Source organism: Ochotona princeps, chromosome 17 (genome assembly GCF_030435755.1).
Source record: "Ochotona princeps isolate mOchPri1 chromosome 17, mOchPri1.hap1, whole genome shotgun sequence".
Classification (NCBI taxonomy): Eukaryota; Metazoa; Chordata; class Mammalia; order Lagomorpha; family Ochotonidae; genus Ochotona; species Ochotona princeps.
The window spans coordinates 15,976,104-15,998,243 of NC_080848.1; the positions used below are offsets into that span (position 1 = coordinate 15,976,104).

Below are 22,140 nucleotides of genomic sequence, written 5' to 3' on the forward strand. Positions count from 1 at the left end.
GAGCCCGGGCAGAAGCCAAGAACCACAAAGTCCATCTGAATCTCTTGTGTGTGTGAAAAGGACCCAAGTACCTGAGCCATCACCCACTGCCTTCCCAGGTGTGTAAGTGGGCAGCCGGAACTGAAATAAGAAACCCCTACTCTGATATGGATATGTGCCATACTCTACCATGACGCCTACCCCCGTGGTACAGGATTCCTAACTGGCACAGTAACCTTGAGGTTAAACATCTGCTACTGAACTCTATACTTTGGAGGAATTATACGGTACATGAATCTTTTATCTCAGTAAAGTTACTGAGAAAAAAAAATCCCAGACATGGGGCTCAGCACGATAGCATAGCAGTTAAAGTCCTCATCTTGCATGCACCAGGATCCCATATGGGCGCTGGTTCCAGTCCGGTGGCCCCACTTCCTATCCAGCTCCCTGCTTGTGGCCTGGGAAAGCAGTGGAGGACGGCCCAAAGCCTTGGGACCCTGCACCCACATGGGAGACCTGGAAAGAAGTTCCTGGCTCCTAGCTTCGGATTGGCACAGCACCGGCCATCGGGGCTACTTGGGGAGTGAATCATCGGACGGAAGATCTTCCTCTCTGTCTCTCCTCCTCTATGTACATCTGCCTTTCCAATAAAATAAAATCTTTAAAAAACTATGTATTTGAGCCCGGCGGCATGGCCTAGCGACTAAAGTCCTCACCTTGAATGCCCCGGGATCCCATATGGGCGCCGGTTCTAATCCCGGCAGCTCCACTTCCCATCCAGCTCCCTACTTGTGGCCTGGGAAAGCAGTCGAGGATGGCCCAATGCTTTGGGACCCTGCACCCGTGTGGGAGACCCGGAAGAGGTTCCAGGTTCCCGGCTTCGGATCTGCGCGCACCGGCCGTTGCGGCTCACTTGGGGAGTGAAACATCGGATGGAAGATCTTCCTCTCTGTCTCTCCTCCTCTCTGTATATCTGACTTTGTAATAAAATAAATAAATCTTTAAGAAAAAATAAAGGATGAAACAAGACTACACGCAGACCAGTGAATTTTCAGAAAATCAAACACCTTTATAAACTATTAGAATTTTATATAAAAGATACTTTGTCATATCAACAAGAGGGGCGTGTTGAGATTTGAGTATTTACAGTCTGCACCCATACTCTGAGCAACAGTAGGCAGTTTTCTTTCCTTCTGCTTGTTATTTCTTAATTTTTTAAAGATTTTTAAAAACTTTTCTTGGAAAGTTAGTTTTACAGGAAAGGACAGAGAGAAAGATCTTTCATCCATTTGTTCACTCCCCAGGTGGCTGCAACAGTCACAGCTAAGCCAATCTGAAGCCAGAAGCCAGGAGCTTCTTCTGGATCTCCCACATGGTTATAGGGTCCCAAGGCTTTGGGCCATCCTTGACTGCTTTCCCAGGTGCATTAGCAAGGAACTGGGTTGGAAACAGAGCAGCTAGAACTCAAACTAGTACCTGTATGGGATTCAGCCACAGCAACTCAACCCATTGTACCATAACACTGGCCCCTAAAAAAAATGTATTTCCTTTATTTGAAAGTCAATAACAGAGAGAGAGATCAACCTTCCATCTGCTGATTCACTCCCAAAATGACTTCAATACCCAGGGCTTGGCCAGGCTAATGAACATGGCTGAATATCTGGGTCTGCTATAGTGGGTGGCAGAAACTCAAATTACCTGAGCGATCAATCATTTACTGCCTCCCAGGGTGCATACTAGTAAGAAGCTGGATGAAAAGTAGATCTGCGAACAGGTGTTCTGGCTTATGGGCACTGCCACTTGCAGTGCCAACACCCTATATGGGTATTGGTTTGAGTTCTAGGTGCTCCACTTCCAGCCCAGCTTCTTGTTAATACACCTGGAAAAGCAGCAGATAATGGCTCAAGTATTTGGGCTCCTGAACGCACATGGACGAACCAGAAGGAACTCCTGGCTCTTAGCTTCAGGCCAGCCCAGCTTCTAGCCTTGTGGCCATTTGGGGAGTTAATCAGCAAATTGAAGATGTGTATGTGTGTCCCTCTCTTTAACTCTACCTTTCATATAATGAATCTTAGAATAATCTTAAAAAAAAAAAAAAAAACACCTGCTGTGTGAACACCCAGCCCTGTTCCCCACACTTTTTCTGCATGACTGAAAACATGGCATAAGTAAAAGAGAAAGAAGGCTGGACAGCAAGGAGACACCAATGGCACCGGATAAAGAATTGCAAGTGAAAGGCAATAGGTTTGACTCAGGTTTCAAGCCTGGAAAGCTAGGAAAATCTCAATGCATTGGCTCATGTTTGGGACATCATGATGAAGAAACAGTGTGTGCAATGACACAATGTCAGAACTTAACAAGCTGAGCTGGAACAGCAGGGAGAATTGCTGAGTGTCAGCAAGCAGAAAGGGCTGTGGTGACAGGGACAGAAACCATGAGGTCAGGGCCAGAGGTAAGAGATGAGGCAGCCTGCTCGATAAAAAGGAAGACTCGTGAGCTCACCAACATGGATGAAAAAGCAAAAGCTGACCTGGGGCACACAGACACCTGGGGAAGAGAGTGGAGATCAGAGAGAAGCCAATGGAAGATGCAGCGAGTTTTCACAAAGAAAGGCATCAGGGAGGACAACACTTGAACACAGCTGTGACAAAATGGTTTACAGAGAACAAGGATGAGACCAGTCATGCAATTACATTTATGCAATTCTCGGACTGGGAAGTTCCTGAAAAGCTGCTCATTTACAAAGGCCGACATGGACAAACCCCCTCCTAACCATGGTTCCTCTTTCATCCATTCATTCATTGCAACAAACACTGATTCAAGGCCTTATGTGGGAGCACCCAAGACACAGTACTGAGTAAAAGCAGAGACGGCCCTTGTCTTCTGGTGCTTAGTGCACACTGGAGCAGAAAGACTTCAATCAACTCCTCCTGCTGATGAATGTGAAGCTGCAACCACGGGGCTGGCACTACAGCACAGCAGTAAAGCCACTGCCAGTGGTGTTGGTGTGCCATCTGAGCACCAGGTCAAGTTCCAGCTGCTCCATTTCCAATCCAGTTTCTAGAACTGGGAAAGCATGGAAGATGATCCACATTCTTGGGCCAAGGGCCCCACACCCATGTCAGAGACCTGGAAAAAGCTCCTGGCTTCAGAATAGCCCAGCTCTCATCATTGCCGCCATTTGGGAAGGAAATCAGGTTATGCAAGATCTCTCCCTCGCTCTCTCTTTCAGTAATTTTTCCTTTCAAATAAAGGAATCTTTTTTAAAATACAACATCAGTCATCCCATTAAGATAAATGTTTTTTAAAAAGCAAACTAGGGGCTGGCACATTGGAAATGGAGAATTAAGCAACTGAGCCAAACAATGGGATTCCCATATAGGCGCCAATTCATGTCTTGGCTACTCCACTTCTTTCTTATCCAGCAACCTGCTTATAGTCTGGGAAATCAGTAGAGGATGGTCCAATGCCTTGGGACCCCACACCCACATGGGGGAGACCCAGGAAAAGCTCCTGGGTCCTGGCTTTAGATCAGCTCAGCTCTGGTCGTTGTGCCCAGTTGGGGATTGAACCAGTGGACAGATGTTTCTGTCTCTTTCTCTCTCTGTAAATCTGCCTTTCCCATAAAAAGACAACCTTTTAAAATAAATAAATAAATAAATAGGGTCTGGCACGGAAACCTAGTATCTAAAGTCCTTGCCTTACAGGCGCCAGGATACCATATGGGCACTGGTTCTAATCCTGGTGGCCCCGCTTCCCAATCAGCTCCCTGCTTGTGGCCTGGGACAGCAATCGAGGACGACCCAAAGCCTTGGCACCCGGCACCAGGATGGGAGACCTGGAGGAGCCTCCTGACTCCCAGCTTCAGATCGGCACAGCTCCAGTCATTGTGGTTGACCGAGCAGTGAACCAATGGATAAAGATCTTCCTCTCTGTCTCTCCCCTCCTCTGTATATCTGACTTTCCAATAAAAAATAAAATCTTTAAAAAAAATTAAAAAGCAAAAACAAAGCTGCAACATAATAATGTCAAACAGAAGTACATGGAGCTTCGAGACTAATGAGAGGATTCTGGTCAGGCACACCAGCAAACTGCTAACTACCTCCTTCATTCAGCAACACACACTGTGACTTTTTAATCAGGCCATACACCTCACGTAGCACACAGTTTTACTCTTAGCCTGTTCATTTTCTTTCAATATCTTTTTTTAAAAAAATGTTTCACATATTTGCTGATCATTATTATTCAGGGTCATGCTAATCTTCCCTGTAGTGTTCCAGTTTTAGTATATGTGCTGCCAAAGCAAGCAAGCAGCTCAACATCTTCTTCAACTGCCTAAGAAAATGCTGCAAAACAACGGCCATTCACTACCTCCTTACTTACACATAGCTGTAGAAATGCCTCATACTCTAAACACACACAAATCCTAAACTTCAACAATCCCTTCAAACATTCAACAGTGAGTGTTAAAATGTCAAAAACCCCTGAGCAGGTTAGTCAGGCAGCCTCTTCAGGCCTCGGAGTGCTTGGTGTGGTTCTCAGAGGGGTAGGGCTGGCCAAAGCACAGAAGGACCAGCACAAACACTCCAGAGGTAGCCTGAAGGGCGGTCAGCCAGTGTTTTATAAAATTACTCTTGCAAATAAAAACCACATCAGTCATCACAAGGCGATTGGGCAGGGTGAGAAAACCAAGGGTTCAGTGGCCAGCAAGAAGCAACCACACCACTACTTACATCACGAAACTGCACCTTGCCGAGCTCCCCTAACTCACTGACACAGCAGTAAGCCGCCTCGGACTGTAGGAAGAGCTGCGCCAGCGTCATCTCCTCGCTGCGGAAGAGCTCCCCCATGGTGGCGACAGTCCACTCCACCGAGGGCCAGGACTTCTCTCCAACCTGGGGCAGGGGAGCAAAGGACAGGATTTGGTTGAGCTGAAACAACATTCCCAGCAGGCTCCTGCCTTTGGCATTTTAGCTTTTCCACCCCAGGCTGCCGGATCTTTAGCAGCAGGTCTGACATCCCATTTAGACAAGTGGAAACCAGCAACTCTGTGTGTATATGTGTGCGTGTGTATGTGTGTGTATGTGTTGCAAAGGCAGTTACTGAATCCTGCCCTTCTCAGTGCAGATTAAAAGTCATTTCCTTTGCAGTCAACACTGCGATCAAATGACAATATTTTAGGAAACCAAGAACATTATAGATTAAAGATAGGGATAGATGCTAGACTGTCTGACATTGTCTGTACCAGCAATGTCAGGGCACACTTAAATAACAGACTGATGGGGCTTGGCGGTGTGGCCTAGTGGCTAAGGTCCTCGCCTTGATCCCATATGGCCGCTGGTTCTAATCCCAGCAGCTCCACTTCCTCTCTGTGTCTCCTCCTCTCAGTATATCTGGCTTTGTAATAAAAATAAAATTAAAAAAAAATAACAGACTGATGGACTTATGACTGCTTATGAAGGACTGTACTATTGTAACAATATGGGAAAAATCAGTTGGGCGGTGGAAATTTGGGGAGGGGGTAGGGAAATCTAAGACCCTGTCGAGTTGTACCATAAAATTAAAAATTAAAAAAAGATAGGGATAGCAACAGGAACACACAGCTTTTTCAATACCCTGGACACATTCTCTGAGGCAGTGATGCTCACACTGCCCACTCTTCATTGCTTGTACAGGAAACAAACAAAAGAACCTCTTACAAAATGTGGTCAGTGTCGCTTTTCTCCCGTCTCTTGACAATATCATTTCTAACAGAGTTGCAGCACTACCCCAACGCTACAGTCCCACGAAAGGGCTTAACCTTCCAGACGCCCCAGCAAACACCCTCGCCCTCACACGCACCTACAGAACCCAATAAACAAGGAGTATATTCAAGGAGGAACCAGCTTACGTATTAGAATCAATTTCAAAGCAACACACTGACAATGACAAAGCAGTTTCAGCAAGGCAGGGAGAACAAGCCTTCCACCCGCGCAGCTGTCTGCTTGTCCTGTCCATCTTCTAGGTTAATCACAGGCTTCCATCTGTCACATCCTCTCATGCATGAAACCACTAAACATCTCGACTGAGTCTCCACTGCCGCCAGTAGGAAAAGCGGCTGGCGCTATCAGTGGTCCTGAAACGCGATTATTTCTTCTCAATCACCTTCTGCAGGGCACAGACTGCACAGAATCTAGATACAACAAAACACGCAGGCTTTGGAGCATCCTAGGGTCCCCCCAGTTTCAATAGAGACAGATGAATCTAACCTCAAAGGAAGATGGGCTCCACGAGAAGGCGGGGAGACATCTTAGAAACTCCGAAGGACAAAACCTTCACGTACTGCATATTCAGGGCAGCAAGGACAACCTGCTTACAAACAAGCATTGGTCCGGAGACTCCCTGACTTGGCGACGTGTGCGCATCCGAATCAGCTGTTTCCAGCCCCACCTGCCTCACCTGCACCAAGTAGAGAGGCTCCACAACCGCTCAACACAGGACAGCTCGCCTCGTCAGCATCCTTTGGGGGCTGACAATGATAGTCTGTCATGAGTCCCTCCCCACTCCCACCCTCTAATGACTAGGTCTCCGAAAACATCTCCAGACCACTGCAGCCAAACAAAAAACCACGCCAAAGCTGTTCTGGGAGGAATGGGGGAGTCACAACACGAAATCTAACAATCAGCAAGACTACACAAGATGGGGCCCACCCGCAGCGCCTCCCTGCCTCCCTCCCCCACCGCCAGCCTCTGGGATCATCTGTCACTCATTCCTAACCTCCCATCAGGGAATGATTCACCTGCTGCCCAGAGAGAAAACAGGAATTCTCTGGACCCAAGTACACCTCCCTCTTTGTACGTGGCGGGTATCACCGAAATTGGGAGCCCCTCTAAAAAGTCTCCCCAAATTCTGCTTCCCCAGGAACCCTCAGTCCTTCTGCTTTTCCCCTCCATGGGGGAAAATAAGGCCTCTATAGGGCACGGAACCTCCGGATTTTCTGCCCACAGGAGGGGTCCCCAATAGGAGGTGAGCCCCTATTTTCTCCCGCCGATCTGAGACGCCTGCTAATTCCTTTAATGAGTGACGGGGTGACCAGGGTTTCCTGAGTCCCTCGAAGGCTGCTGCCTGCCGAGCTGTCCCTACATCCCCCAGCTCACCTCCCGGAACCGGCCCAACCGCTGCCACAGAGAGCCGCCGCAGACAAGCCCACAGCTCCGCGGCTCCAGGCAGCAGCAGCAGCGCCTCGACGTGCGTGCGTCACCAGGGCCCCGCCCCCGCGCAGCCGCCGGACCCCGCCCGCGATGACCTCATCGCAGTCCGCCAATTGGAGGCGGCCTGGCCTGGGTGGCCGCAGTGCGGGGCGGTGGAGTGCGGGCGGGGCCCGGCGTGCTGACGCCATCTTGGCCGCTGGCGGGGCAGGCTTGGGGCTGTGGGACTGGCTGGAACAGTTCGGAGTCCGTTCTGCGACGGGCAAGGTCGTCCGGTTTCCTCATTGTCCTAACTTGGGGATTCACTATTTTGTCTCCTGGAGAAGTAGTAGGATGAAAGGGGCGATACCTTCATGAAACGACCTAAGACCTGGAGGCGCTGGAAAATGCGCATAGTGCTGACCCTTTTTGACAGACTTTCTCCTCATTTCTCTAAAAAAAGTGAAAACCCATGAACTCCAGCCTGTGGCTTAGGGGGATCACGTGAGCCCAGTCTTTAACGAGGCGCGTGCCTTATCCCTTCCAGCGACTCTCCATGGTCTGTTTTTCTCCAGCAAAAAAAACTCCCACCCGCACCCCAAAGACCATAGGTTACAGAAGTAGATTTTTCTCTTGCTTGGTGGTAATACCTGTGGCCCGTTTAGCCACTTAAAGGTTTTCAATTCCTCAAATTTGGTATTACAATACCACATTTCTTATCACAGAGGTGATGCTTTGGATGTTTTTAAAACGTCTTTCTCAAATATATTGATACTTTTTATCACCTTTTTATCAAGGTAAAGTGGGAACGTCTTGGTAATAAATAGAACCGTATCAGGAAAAACTCGCAAAACTAGTTGTTCTGTCTCTCTGGGTGGTAGAGCCCCTTTGAGATTCAAGGATAAGGAGAAATTTTTCATTTTTAAAGAAAGAATCTCATGCTAATTGATTTTGTCTTCTTGGCAAAAAGCATCACCACCCTGCTTAGCCAGCCTAGCAAAGAAAGGTAAAAATAGCCATTGGGCCTCATGCTGTGAATAGAGAGAATTTGATTGTTCTCTCTCTCTTTTTTTTTTTTTTTTTTCCTTTCATACCTTAGAGAACCCAAACCCTTGCCTCCTTTTTCCACTCAACTTTCTCAGGCAAATCAGACAACCACATTTGAAAACCTGCCAAGTTTTAGAAAGCGGTTTCACAATGCTTGTCATTTCCTTCCTTTGAGTAAAAAAATAGAGAGTACCCTCAGAGTCAGCTGCCTGCTAACCACATGGTTTTCACACTACCTTTCAGACAGCTTTCCCTCTGGGCCGGCCTAAGCTCCTTTGAAATCTTCTATTGGCTTTCCTGAAAGTCTGCCCTTGCTGTTCCTCTTACGGATGCCATCCATCTCTCTCTAGTACCCTACTTCTTTTCCTTCTGTTCTCTACTCTTGTCTGCAGTCAGGCTTAAACGTCTGTGTAGTGGGCTGGGATCTACCTTCCCAATCACTCTTTCCCCCCCCCCCCCAAGGCTTAGAAATGAAATTTCAAGGGCTGACACTGTAGAGTAGCCGGTTCAGTCTCCACCTCCCATGCCAGTATCCTGAAGAAGCACCGGGCACCAGTTCATGTCCTGGTTGTTGCTTCATTCCTATCCAGTTCCTTGCTTATGTGCCTGGGGAAGCAGAGGAGGACGGTCGAAGGCCTTGGGTCCCTATACCCACGTGGGAGACCTGAAGAAGGCTCCAGGCTCCTGCCATTGTGGCCATTTGGGAACTAAACCAGCGGATGGTACATCTCTCTCTGGTCTCTCCTGTAAATCTGCCTTTCAGATAAAAATAAATCTTTTTTGTTTTAAATGAAATGACATTTAAAATAGCCATTTAAATCAGGGCTTACTATGCGCCAGACACAGATGGTTCTAGAAGCTAGGGATTAGAATAAGAAACAGACCCATTTCTACCCTAGAGGAGCTCACAGGCCAGTGAGAAGTCAAGTCCCAGTCATGAAAAGGCAGAGCTGGGTGTGAGGATGAATACTGCTGTCAGGCTGCTCTGCTAAGGGCTTGGTAGGCAGGACCTCACTTAATCCTCACCACAACACTCAGAGACAGATGCTACTGCCCTAATTTAGTAGATGATAGAAAATGGAGGCCTGTGTCCACCAAGATGAATTTTGAAATGTTGCTCTAGAAGACATTTGCATTCCCTAAGGGGCTTAGCCAATGATGGCAGTTTTGTCTAAACGGACTTAATTTATGATTTTTCTAAAACTTTACTTACTTGATGGACACTGGTATCGTGGTGCAACAGTGGGTTAAGCCACTGCCTGCGCTGCTGCCATTGTATACTATAGTCCAGTTTCCTGCTAAAGCATCTGAAAAGGGGTGGGAAGATGACCCAGGTACCTGGGGAGACCTGAATGGAATCCCAGGCTCCTGGCTAGGGCCTGGCCCAAGTCCAGCCATTACAACTATTTGAGGAGTGATGGAGTGGATAAAGATTGCTTTCTATCTTTGCTTCTCTCTGTGTCACTGCCTTTCAAATCAATAAATCTTTTGGGGAAAAAAAATTGTTAGTTGAGAGTCAAAAAGTAAAATACCAGTAGACAGAGCTCCCATCTGTTGCATCACTGCCCTAAATGCTGCAATAGCCAGACCCAAACCAAGCAGGAGCCTGGAGGTGTACCTGGATCTGCAGGAACCAAGGAATTGAGCCATTACCAGCAACCTCCCAGCATGCATGTTAGAAGGAATCTGAATCCAAATCAGAGTCGCGACTTGAGCCCAGCACTCTAGTATGAGAAGTGAACATTTCAAGGGATGTCTTCATTGCTGTGCCCCGGATTTTAAAGTCACAGTCTTGAATTTTTTCAGTAGATCATTTAAATGGTTCTTTTTTTTTTTTTTAAGATTTTATTTATTTTTATTGGAAAGGCAGATATACATAGAGGAGGAGAGACAGAGAGGAAGATCTTCCATCCAATGATTCACTCCCCAAGTGAGCTTAATGGCCTGTGCGCGCCGATCCGAAGCCAGGAACCTGGAACCTCCTCCAGGTCTCCCACACGGGGGCAGGAACCCAAGGCTTTGGGCCATCCTCGACTGCTTTCCCAGGCCACAAGCAGGGAGCTGGATGGGAAGTGGAGCTGCCGGGATTAAATCGGCGCCCATATGGGATCCCGGTGCATTCAGAGCGAGGACTTTAGCTGCTAGGCCACGCCTCCGGGCCCTAAATGGTTCTATCTTATTAAATAAGTTTTAAAATGTTTTCCTCCTCTGTCAAAATTAACTCTAATTCTTATAAACTCTTTTGTTAAAAATTTGTTAATTTTTATTGGAAAGTCAGCTATACAGAGAGCACAGAGAGGAAGATCTTCTGTCCACTGGTGCACTACCCAAGTGGCCACATAGCCGAAACTGAGCTGAAGCTGGAAGCAAGGAACCTCCTCCAGGTCTCCCAGGTGAGTACAGGGTTCCAAGACTTTGGCCGTCCTTAACTGCTTTCCTGGGCTACAAGTAGGGCACTGATGGGAAATGGAGATGCTGGGACACAACCCAGCACCCATATGGCATCCCAGTGCATGCAAGGCAAGGAGTTCAGCCACTAGGCTACAATACAGAGTCCTTTATGAGCTCTTCTACCAAGAATCTTTGATGGGAGTGTTTCAGATCCTCTGACTGCTGTTCTGCAATGTTGGCTTGCAGATTTCCATGGAAATAGTCCCTTTTACAATTTCATCTTGAATTCCTCAAGCTAACACTTCCACTTTACTTTAAAAGCCTGTGAGTGTTTAAGTTAAGGTTTTGTTGTTTGGGATTTTGTTCTGTTTTGGTAAAAAAAAAAAAAAAGCAATAGCTAAAACTTCTGCCTACCAGATTGTGAGGCTTGCTTTGAAGTTAAAGGGAGATCAGAATCCTTTAACTCTGCTAATGATTACACGGATAAGGAGATCGGAATGAGCCGGAGGCATGTGACACTTTGTACACTCCATGTGACTCCCATGAAGGGCATGTGAGACAGAGAGTCTTCCGGCCAGTGGGAATTAGAAATGCCATGCTAGGGGCCCAGCGGTGTGGCCTAGCGGCTGAACTCCTCGCTTTGAACACCCCAGGATCCCATATGGGCACCGGTTTAATCCCGGCAGCCCTACTTCCCATCCAGCTCCCTGCTTGTGGCCTGGGAAAGCAGTTGAAGATGGCCCAAAGCCTTGGGACTTTACACCTGTGTGGGAGACCTGGAAAGAAGTTCCTGGTTCCTGGTTTTGGATCGGCTGAACTCCAGCCATAGCAGCTATTTGGGGAGTAGAACAGAAGATGGAAGATCTGTCTCTCCTCCTCACTGTAAAAATCTGACTATGCAATAAAAATAAATAAAATTTTTTTAAAAAGACTTAGTTGTATGCCTTAAGTAAATAACTGGGTATATGAATTATATCTTGATAGAGCTGTAACAACCAAATTTAAAAACAAGAACCTTATAGGTTATTCAGAAATTTAAACATTTCAATGACAAAAAGATTAAAAAAGATTAAGTCAACAAAATTGGAGAAGACTCTGAACTGACTAGAAGTACAACCAAACTGACCCATCTTTCAAATGAATAACACCATACTAAAAAAGAAAATGAACTAACTCAAGTAATTTTTTTCCAAAAGGCAGAAAGAGCTCCTGTTGCTGAGCCCATTCCCCGAATGCCTACAGCAACCAGAAAGCCAGTGCCAGGAACAGGAACTTAATACAGGTCTCCTACGGTGTTGGCAGGGCCCAGGTATTGAAGCCACCGGGGTCTGTCCCTGCAGGAAGCTGTGGTCGCAGGAGCCAGAGCCGAGAACTGAACACAGGCACTCTGACGTGGAAGGTGGTACCCAGCCAGCACTTCAGGCCTGAGAACCACAACTTTTCCCCTAGATCGCTTTTGAATAAAATATGATTCCTGGGCCTTCCCAGTCTTGACAGGAAAAACAGCAAGAAAAAACTCTTCATGGTTTTGTTTTTCATAGTGGCATGGGAATAGGAATTATGCACCTGCTGTAGAAATGAGCAAATGACATGTCTACTGATTTGGGAGCAAGAGTTCTCACTGTGGGGGGAAAAAACAGATGCGGGAGCACAGATGAGGGGTGCTGGCAGTGTGGGGAGTGGGTTAAGCTGCAGCTTGCAACACTAGCATCCCACATGGAAGTGTCATGTGAGGTGCTGGCTGCCCTGCTTCCAATCCAGCTTCTTGTTAATATGCCCGGGAAGGCAACAGAAAATGGCTCAAGTCCTTGGTCCCCATCACGCCTGTGGGAGACCCTTGTGGAGTGCTTGTCTCTTCGCTTCAGCTTGGCTGTGTGGCCATCTAGGGAGTAAGCAAGCAGATGGAAGTCATCTCTCTCTGGATCTACCATCCTGCCTTTTAAACAGATTAATAAACCATGTTTATATACATAGAGAGGACAACCAGAGCCAACCAAGCCCTTGCCGCGATTTCTGGGCGACTGGTGCCCTGGGACTGGGCCAAAAAAGCGTGGAGGAACTGGTGAGAGAAGTGCGGGATCCGCCAAGCCACCCGGGCCACTGCTGGCTGGAGCCTGGGGTGGTGGCAAAGCACTCCAAGACCTGGTTGAGACCTGGTTGAGGCCTTGTGGAGGTGGAACCAGAGCTGGGTTGCTAAGGGAGGCCTGCGGGAGGCGATTGTGTATGGTGCAACCCCGGGGAAGCTGAAGGTCAGCCAGTAGGAGTCCTGAGGTTGTTTAGGGGTGTTTGATATAGCTCTTCTTTCAGTCTTCTTCGGGGTTTGGGCTTCCACATTCACGGATGGAGAGACCAACCCAGCCGTGCAGCTGTGCTATGGACCTCTGTAACATGTGGATTGACCCTCGCTGACTGCACTGCTTGCAGCCCTGCCGCTCCTTATCAGGAGCAAGGGAGACCCAGCTGTACCTCTTCTCAATTTCTTTTCCCTTGTCCACTCCCCCTCCCACATATTTTGAGGGGTTGGGGGGCCTGGGTTATTCTTATGAACCCCTATTTAGGAGTGGGGTGTATGAATCTGAGGCCTGAGGGTCCTTCTATGTTTCTGTAACATGTGTTTGTTTGTGTACATTTTGCTCTTCAGTTTATAAATAAACATATAGAGAGTGGGGAAAATACACTTTTTTGAAATTTATTTCTTTTAAATAAAATTTTATTTTTATTGGAAAGACAGATTTGGAGAGTGAAGGAGATACAAGAGGAAGATCTTCTGTCCACTGCCTCACTCCCCAAGTGGCTGCAACAGCCAGAGCTGAGCTGATCCAAAGCCAAGAACTTCTTCCAGTTCTCCCGTATGGGTGCAGGGTCCCGAGGTTTTGAGCCATCCGTTACTACTGTCGTGGGCCACAAGCAGGGAGCTGGATGGGAAGTGGAGCAGCTGCAGCAGCCATATAGGATACGGTACCACAGGCAGGGGATTAGCCTGGCAGCCACATCATTTTTAAACATTTTTTAAAGATTTACTTATTTTATTAAATAGGTGGAGTTACAAAAAAAATGGAGAGGAAGGCCCAGCGCAATGGCTCAGTGGTTAAATCCTTACCTTGCTTGTGCTGGGATCCCATATGGGCGCGAGTTCATGTCCTAGCTGCTAGGACAGAAGAGGAGAGAGATCTTCCATCTGCTGGTTTGCTTCCCAAATACATGCAAAAGCAGGGCTGGTTTCAGCTGAAGCCAGGAATCTGGAATTTAAGGAGTAGAACTTCATCCAGATCTGGCACACAGATTCAGGGACCCAAGAACTCAGGCTATCTTCTGCTGTCTTCCCAGGTGCACTGGAAAGGAGTTGGATTAGAACTGAATCAGGCTCATGTGGAATGCTGGCTGGCATTGCAGGCGGCATCTTAACTGAGCATGCCACAACACTGACACCAATCATTTAGACATTTTTGGAGTGAAAACCTTTTCCCAGATAGTCTCCACATTTTGTTTTACTTTTAATTCTTTTCAATTTTTGAAGAAAATCTTAATTCAGCTCCTAAACTTTAGTTGAACTAGTTCATACCCATTTGCATTGATTAAGAGACATTTTTGGGGGAAGCTCTTCTCCTTCTTGTGTATTTATTTCCTCAGTGACATTATTAAGCCCTTGAAATATATAAATTATTCATCATTCCTTCGTATCCCTGTGCTTGGCACAGAGCCTTTTTTTGACAATGCCAGCAGGCGTGGGGCGTGAGTGATCTGAACAGTTCAACTGCCTCATTCTTTTTTTTAAAAAAAGATTTATTTATTTTTATTTATTTTTTAAAGATTTATCTATTTTTATTACAAAGTCAGATATACAGAGAGGAGGAGAGACAGTCCTCAACTGCTTTCCTATGCCACAAGCAGGGAGCTGGATGGGAAGTGGAGCTGCCGGGATTAAATCGGCGCCCATATGGGATCCTGGTGCGTTCAAGGTGAGGACTTTAGCCACTAGGCCATGCTGCCGGGCCCCAACTGCCTCATTCTTTTCAAGCTAATGGAAGAAGCATTTAAATGATCTCTTTGGAGTTGAACACTTGGAAACAAGTCAGTGCTGCCCGCTCTTTCACACCCGTGTGCGGCTCCTGGGATTCGTAGAACTATGTACCTGGGTGGAAAAATGAGTCATTGCTCTTAAGGACACACAGCACAATGGGAGTGTGGAAACTGAGCAGAGCACTGAGGATCAATGTGCAAACAAGAGTTCATACTCTTCCTGTTCCTGACGTGGAGCGGAAGCACTGTTCTCTGGGATAAGGGCCAGATTCCACAAACAAAATGGTTTTTGCCAACAGGCACACATCTGTTGAACACATACTACATGTGTTGAGAGTGGCTCATTCGAAAGCTTTGCTCATGGTTGCAGCAGGAAAGCAGAAAGGAAAAAGGCTCATCTTTTAAAATTATTTTTTATTTATTCATGTGTTTGTTTTAGAGATTTCTTTTTATTTTTTATTGGGAAAGCAGATGTACGGAGTGAAGGAGAGACAGAAAGATTTGTTCGCTGCCTCACTTCCTAAGTGGCCGCAACGACTGGAGCCCAGCAGATCTGAAGCCAGGAGCCAGGAGCTTCTTCCAGGTCTCCCAGGGAACCTGAACCTCTGTGATTTCCCCTTTTTCATAATCCTCTCTTTCTTTCTTCCTTTCAAATCACCCATTCCGGCAGTCAGTTTGCCACTGCTTCTCCGGGTCTGCATTAGCAGGAGAGTAAATTAATTCCTCCTTCCAATTTGGTTAAACTACTTCAACCATGCCACATACCTGTGCAATGCAGCCTAGACCTGCTAGCAGGCCTTCCAAGATGCTCTGTGCTGGGCAACATGTACCTGCCCTGCATTCACTCCTATATCCCAGCTTATGGCTCAGATGTCCTTGTGCTTTTACCAAGTTCTTTCTTCTGCTTAGAAAGCCAACTCCTTGCCATTTTTTTTCTGCTCAGCAGCTGTCTATTCATTCCTTTTTACTTTTTAAGGTTTTCTTTAATTGTTTTTAAAATTTATTTGAAAGGCAGAGAGAAAGAGTCTCTCCCCACTGGCTCATGGGGATATAAATAGAGTGTGTCTCTCCCCATTGGCTCCCTAAATGCCTTCAATAGTGAAAGTTTAACCAGGCCAAAGCCAGAAACTCAAGTCAGTGGTTAGCAAGGACCCAAACTCCTGTTTCGGCTGTCATCTGCTGCCCCCAGGCTGTGCATCAGCAGGAACTTAGAATCAGGAGCCCAGTCAAAACTGGAACCCAGGCACGCTCACACAGAATGTGTGTGTGTGTGTATTTTTTTTTTAAGATTTATTTATTTTTATTACAAAGTCAGATATACACAGAGGAGAGACAGAGAGAAAGATCTTCCATCCGATGATTCACTCTCCAAGTGAGCCTCAACGGCCGGTGCTGCGCCGATCCGAAGCCAGGAACCTGGAACCTCTTCCAGGTCTCGCACACAGGTGCAGGGTCCCAAAGCTTTGGGCCATCCTCTGCGGCTGCTTTCCCAGGCCACAAGCAGGGAGCTGGATGGGAAGTGGGGCTGCCGGGATTAAATCGGCGCCCATATGGGATCCTGGTGCGTTCAAGGTGAGGACTTTAGCTGCTAGGCCACGCCGCCGGGCCCATGTGTGTATATTTTAAGGTGGACTTTGAGAGACTTTGGAAAGATTTGCTCAATCCTGGTCCTTCTAAAGCAATGATGTCTCAGAACTATCAAAACCACTCAACTAACACTCCCTTTCCCCACACCACCGTCTCTAAAACATCATTGAAGCATCATACCCTCATTCCTGGATGATGATATAGTTTGACAGCAAGGTGCAGCTCTCTCTCCTCCCTTGCAGACACAGTAGAAAAAACAACTGAACTCTTTGTCCCACTCACTTTTCTCTATATCTCAACCCTTCCTACCCTAGTTGGGGACCACTGGGCTTGCATCCCTCTCAACTATGTAAACAATGTTAAAATAAAATCAAAATGTAAAATTAAAAAAAGAAAATGTCATGAAAGCTCATAGTTGAATTATTCGTACTAGCCTGCAGACGAAAACAACTCAAATTTCCATCAACTGATGAACAAACACCATATGGCATGTTCATACAAAGGGAGATTATCCTGCTACAAAAACAACGGAAGTCTTGACCCACCCTGCAACATGTGATACTAACTCATTATGCCAGGACTGCCCGGCATTTGGTGCAGCATCTGGGACACCCCTGGTACGCCTATGTTCAAGCCCAAACTCCACCTGCAATCCCAGTTTTCTGCTCCTGTGCACCCTGGGAGGCAGCAGCTGACAGTTCAAGTTCCTGGGCCTCGGGCCACCTGTGTGGAAGACCTAGATCGAGTTCCCAGCTTCCAGCTTCAACCTTGGCCAGCCCCAGCTGTTACAGGCATTTAGCGAATGAACTGCAATGGGAGCCCAGTCTGTCTCTAAAATAAGAAATTTAAAAAATGTAAAAGTGAAACAAAAAAAATACTGAATTATATGCTTTAAACTGTGTGGTATGTGAATTATACCTTCATAAAGCGGCCAATTTCTTGTACTTTTGCCAACAGTTACTAAAACTGATTTTCAAAAAAAGAAAATATAATCTACCATATAGGACAAGAAAGAAATAAAAATAACACTGTGTCCCAAGGCCTAATGGAAGATTCCCCAAGGACATATTGGTCAGCAAGGATAAAATAATAATAAAAGTCTGCTTTATTTAAAGCAGAGCTCAAATAAAATTAGAAAAGGAGAGGTAATTGGTGGAATATGGTTTCTGGGTGGCTTTTGAATGCCCTTCTTTTAGCAGACAGGAAGGCTCCATTTGGGATAAATTCTAGAAGCTCAGGGTGAGGGACTGGTGGGTGCACTGATAGAAGACAGAGTCTGAACAGAAAGAGAGAACAGGTGGCTCCAATCTCGAGCAGTCTGGACAGGGCCATCCATTGACCCTGGCACTTGTGTGTGTGCGTCTGTGTTCATTTTGTGCATGCTCAAGGCAAGAACGAGGGATTTCGTGGGATGCTCACTGCCTTATTTTCTTGGTATTTTCAGGACATGGGCCTGAAATGTAGTTTCCCTGAAACAAAATTTCCCACCCCACAGCAAACACACTGGCTGTGTCCTTGAAGTGGGTTTTTTTGTTGTTGTTGTTGTTGTTAATTTTTTTCTAAAGATTTATTCATTTTATTACAGCCAGATATACACAGAGGAGGAGAGACAGAGAGGAAGATCTTCCATCCGATGATTCACTCCCCAAGTGAGCCGCAACGGGCCGGTGCGCGCCGATCCAAAGCCGGGAACCTGGAACCTCTTACGGGTCTCCCACGCGGGTGCAGTGTCCCAATGCATTGGGCCGTCCTCCACTGCTTTCCCAGGCCACAAGCAGGGAGCTGGATGGGAAGTGGAGCTGCCGGGATTAGAACCGGCGCCCATATGGGATCCCGGGGCTTTCAAGGCGAGGACTTTAGCCGCTAGGCCATGCCGCCAGGCCCTGAAGTGGGTTTTACCACCCAAGTGACACCTCCAAACAACAGTCCTGGCTTTCTGGCTCAAGAAAGTTGCCCCACCTCCTAATGTTTGAAGAAAAAAAGAAGGCACTTTTGAAGAAGGCACATCTCACTGACAACAAGGATAGGACAGGGCCTAGCAAGCCAGCAAGTTGCACAAATGGAAAATTCCCATTCCTGCATGTGGAAGCTGAAAACCAGCTGTCAGGGGTTGGTCCTCCGCACACACAGCACAGCTTCTCTGACGTGCAGGTACATCCCTTATCCCAGCTGGTCATGATTAGCAAAACCCACTGCCACCCCAGGAGCTCTCCCAGTACAGCTGCAGCACCAAGTATAGCATAGCACACCTTTGGCTGGATATCCCTAGATGTAAATGGATAAAACTCAGAGCAGAACCAGGGTAAGAGGGGATGAGCGAGGCCTAGTCAGCCCCTGAACATCATCAGACCTTATGTGATTCCTGAGGTTAGGAGGCGCTGCCTGCCTTGTCTATCAAACCTAGACACTGTGCCCTCCCCAAAGAGTGACCACCTTCCCTAAGCTGCTGGGGTACCTGTCTTGTTATGCTAGAAGCTGCTTATCTGTCTGTCTTGATAAGAGAAACTGGACTTTATTCATTCATTCTTTTAGAGTCCCCAGCCCAAGACCTATCTCACGGTTAACAGTCACACTTTACTGAAGACATGGAGAGAGGGAGCGAAGGAGAGAGGAAGGGTAAGGGAGGTAGGAGGAATGCTCCAGGGCACTGAGATTCTAACTGCTGACAGGCCTGCCTCCTGGTGTTCTTTTTCAGGGCCACAGGGTTGTTTGCTTTGACCTCACTCTCCCTCTTGCAGGCTCTGTTTCTGGGGCTGAAAGCACACAATGGGACAGTGTGCCTGTGGGCGAGCCCAGCAAGCCAGGGGAAATGCAAAGCTGGGTGTGCTGACCTCCTCATGGGGGAATGACTGCTTCTTTTCCCTGTAACCGAGTGGAATGTTCCAGAAAGGACTGTTGTGACATGGTGGCGGTGGTGGTGGGTGCATAGGGGTGTTGGTGAAGCTGGTGCAGCATGGCTCAGCATGCCCTCTGTTGGATGTAGTTGGCAGTTAGCAAGAAGTGGGACAGTGAGAGAAACTTTGTCTCCAACATAGCTATGGAAGGACAGAGCCTTTTTGCAAGAATTCTGTGAAGGAGGCATTAAATGAGTCAGAGATGCACTCCCTGGACTTGTCTTGGAGTATAATTTGATTCATGCACAAGAACTGACATTCCTTCTTGAACAAGGAGAAGTGAAACACATTTCCAGAGTGGTATGGACTGAATTTCTCCTAGTAAACAGACAACCAGAAACAAAACAATGTAACAGTAAAATTGTTTCAAAGCTACCCTTCCTGAGGGCTTATATTGTAATCTGCAAATTTCCCTTGGTGGGGATCTGGTTAAACAAATACAGTATAATCCCGACATTGTCGTTCCATATGTACTGACAAGAAACAACACCCAGCATACATTCACAGCTAGGAAAAAAAAAGCACAATGCTGAGATGTATTTGTTGGCACATATAAGGATGCTTCAAAAGTTCATGGAAAATGGCTCTTATCCCTCCCGCTCTTACCCCGCTCTTATCCCGCTCTTATCCTGCTCTTATCCCGCTCTTATCCCTCTCTTACCCCCCTCTCTTCTCCACCCCTCTTTCTTGCTGTTCCTGCTCCGTTGGAATAAACCTCCTAAGATACAAAAAAAAAAAAAAAAAAGTTCATGGAAAATGGAATTAAAAGTTATGCACTTTTGGGCCCGGCACGATAGCGTAGTGGTTAAAGTCCTCGCCTTGAAAGCCCCGGGATCCCATATGGGCGCCGGTTCTAATCCCGGCAGCTCCACTTCCCATCCAGCTCCCTGCTTGTGGCCTGGGAAAGCAGCCGCAGAGGATGGCCCAAAGCCTTGGCACCCACAAGGGAGACTTGGAGGAAGTTCCTGGCTCCTGGCTTCAGATCGGCACAGCACTGGCCATTGCGGTCACTTGGGGAGTGAATCATCGGACAGAAGATCTTCCTCTCTGTCTCTCCTCCTCTGTGTAAATCTGACTTTGCAATAAAAATAAAATAAATCTTTTTTTTATAAAATAAATCTTTTAAGAAAAAGTTATGCACTTTTCCACAAACACTTTCAAGTACCCTCATATACAACAGTGCTTTCAAAAAGTCCATGGAAAATATTCAGTATTTTTAAATTTCACTTTTGCCACCAACTTCGGAAGCTCACTTGTCTATGATCATAATACAGCATTTTCTAGAGAAAATGGTAACTACAGTTGTCTCATGAAACAGAAAATAGTTTCTAGGGGTAGAGGTATTTCTTGCCACTGTGTTTCTTGGAGTGTTTTTTGCAATTTGTATATCAAGTGTTACCTGCTAAAATAACCAACCTTAGGATTTAAGAACGTGGATCTGACGCAAAGGCTCAACTGGCTAATCCTCCCCCCATGTAATTGCTAGAATCCCATATGGGCACTCCTGGCTCATGTGCCTGCTGCTCCACTTCCCACCCTGCTCCCTGCTTGTGGCCTGGGAAAGCAGTAGAGGATGACCCAAAGGCCTGGGACCCTAATACCTGCGTGGGAGACTAAAAAAAAGCTCCTGGCTCCTGGCTTCAGAATTGCTCAGTTCCGGCCACTGCAGCCATTTGGGGAGTGAACCAATAGATGCAAGATACATCTTTCTATCTCTCATTCTCTCTGTAAATATAATTTTTAAAAGATGTTTAAAATCTTTTTCGTCTTTTTTTAAGATTTATTTCATTTTTCTTGGAAAGCCAGATATACAGAGAAGAGAGGCAGAGAGGAAGATCCATTCATTGATTCACTCCCCAAGCGGTCGCAACAGCTAGAGATGTGCCAATCTGAAGCCAGGAGCCAGGAGCTTCTTTTGGGTCTCCCATGCAGGTGCAGGGTCCCAAGGCTTTGGGTCATCCTTGACTGCTTTCCCAGGTCACAAGCAGGGAGCTGGATGGGAAACAGGGCCACCGGGATTAGAAGCAGCACGCATATGGGATGCCAGTGTGTGCAAGGCGAGGACTTTGGCCACTAGGCTACAGCACCGGGCGCTCTCTCTCTCTCTCTCTCTCTCTCTCTCTCTCTCTCTCTATATATATATATATATATATATATATATATATATATTTTAAGATCTAAGACCCTTATGAAGGTTTGTCAGGTTCTCTACTGTCACTGTATCCTCTAATGGCTTTATCAGGAACGTAAACTATTGTAACAGATGCCTTTCCAATGCTAAGACTAGTTGCTAACCTGCTGGTTCTAGTAGCTATAGACATTAAGGAATACAGGATTTCAGACACCAGTTTACTCTCTTTCAGCCCCATGTATGAAACCCACATGTTCCTGCAGGAAAAATACTTGATTCAATGGCTATTAGGGCACTGCCCGGGCCATTGTCAGTGGCCCTTGCTTGGCTGGTGGCCGCTCTGGCAGCCTGACAGAGTCTGGAATCTATGCAGGGCAGCTTTTCACCTCTCCCAAGGGGGATGGGTGCCACACCAGCAGTGACCTTTTGTCAACCTCATCTGTGGCCAGCCAGGGAAGCTCAGGCCTGATTTCCCAAGCAGGGAAAAGGTTTGTAACTTTTCTGTGGGAAAGGGAGCTGGTGCCACTCCAGGGGACTCTGCCAGCAAAATGGAGGAGGGCAGGCACTTCTGTGGCCACGCTGCTACTTTGTACCCGCCGCAGGTGAGGTGTAGCTCAGTGACCATTCCGCCAGCACGCTCAAAAACAGCACATGTGTTTTGGCCATGCTTGCCAACCTCCCAGTCTCTACCCAAGCTTTAGAGTGCTGAGGAGGTGGGAAGGTGGGAGGCGGGGTCCAGGCAGGCACCTGGCTTCAACAGGGGCCTCTTCTCCTCATTGTAGGACATGGAGGTGGAATTCCAGGGCCTCTTCTAGCGTCACTCAATTCTCAGGGCGCTGGTGCACTGGAAGAGAGGGTGGGTTGATAGAGGTGTAAGGTGGATGAAGGTTTTCCTCTGGATCTCATTGCCCATCCTAGCTCGGCG

The 22,140-nt window shown here is 47.0% G+C and overlaps 1 protein-coding gene and 1 pseudogene across 9 annotated transcripts in view; both read right to left on the minus strand.

Moving 5' to 3' along the window:
* Positions 1-7,224, minus strand: part of ATP6V0A1 (ATPase H+ transporting V0 subunit a1) — a 51,665-nt gene extending 44,441 nt beyond the window's left edge. For 2 of the 9 annotated variants that reach the window (XM_058676583.1, XM_058676579.1), the window contains exons 1-2: positions 7,116-7,224; positions 4,713-4,874 (exon numbers count right to left, since the gene is read on the minus strand). In XM_058676583.1, the coding sequence (XP_058532566.1) occupies positions 4,713-4,829 (117 nt within the window). In that variant the 5' untranslated portion in view covers positions 4,830-4,874; positions 7,116-7,224. Of the gene's footprint in view, positions 1-4,712; positions 4,875-5,869; positions 6,071-7,115 lie in introns of those variants that run through there. The other 7 variants (XM_036496224.2, XM_058676582.1, XM_058676580.1 and 4 more) reach the window with 6 other exon arrangements.
* On the minus strand, positions 4,189-4,285 carry LOC118759701 (U6 spliceosomal RNA; annotated as a pseudogene).
* Positions 7,225-22,140: the final 14,916 nt, after the last annotated feature.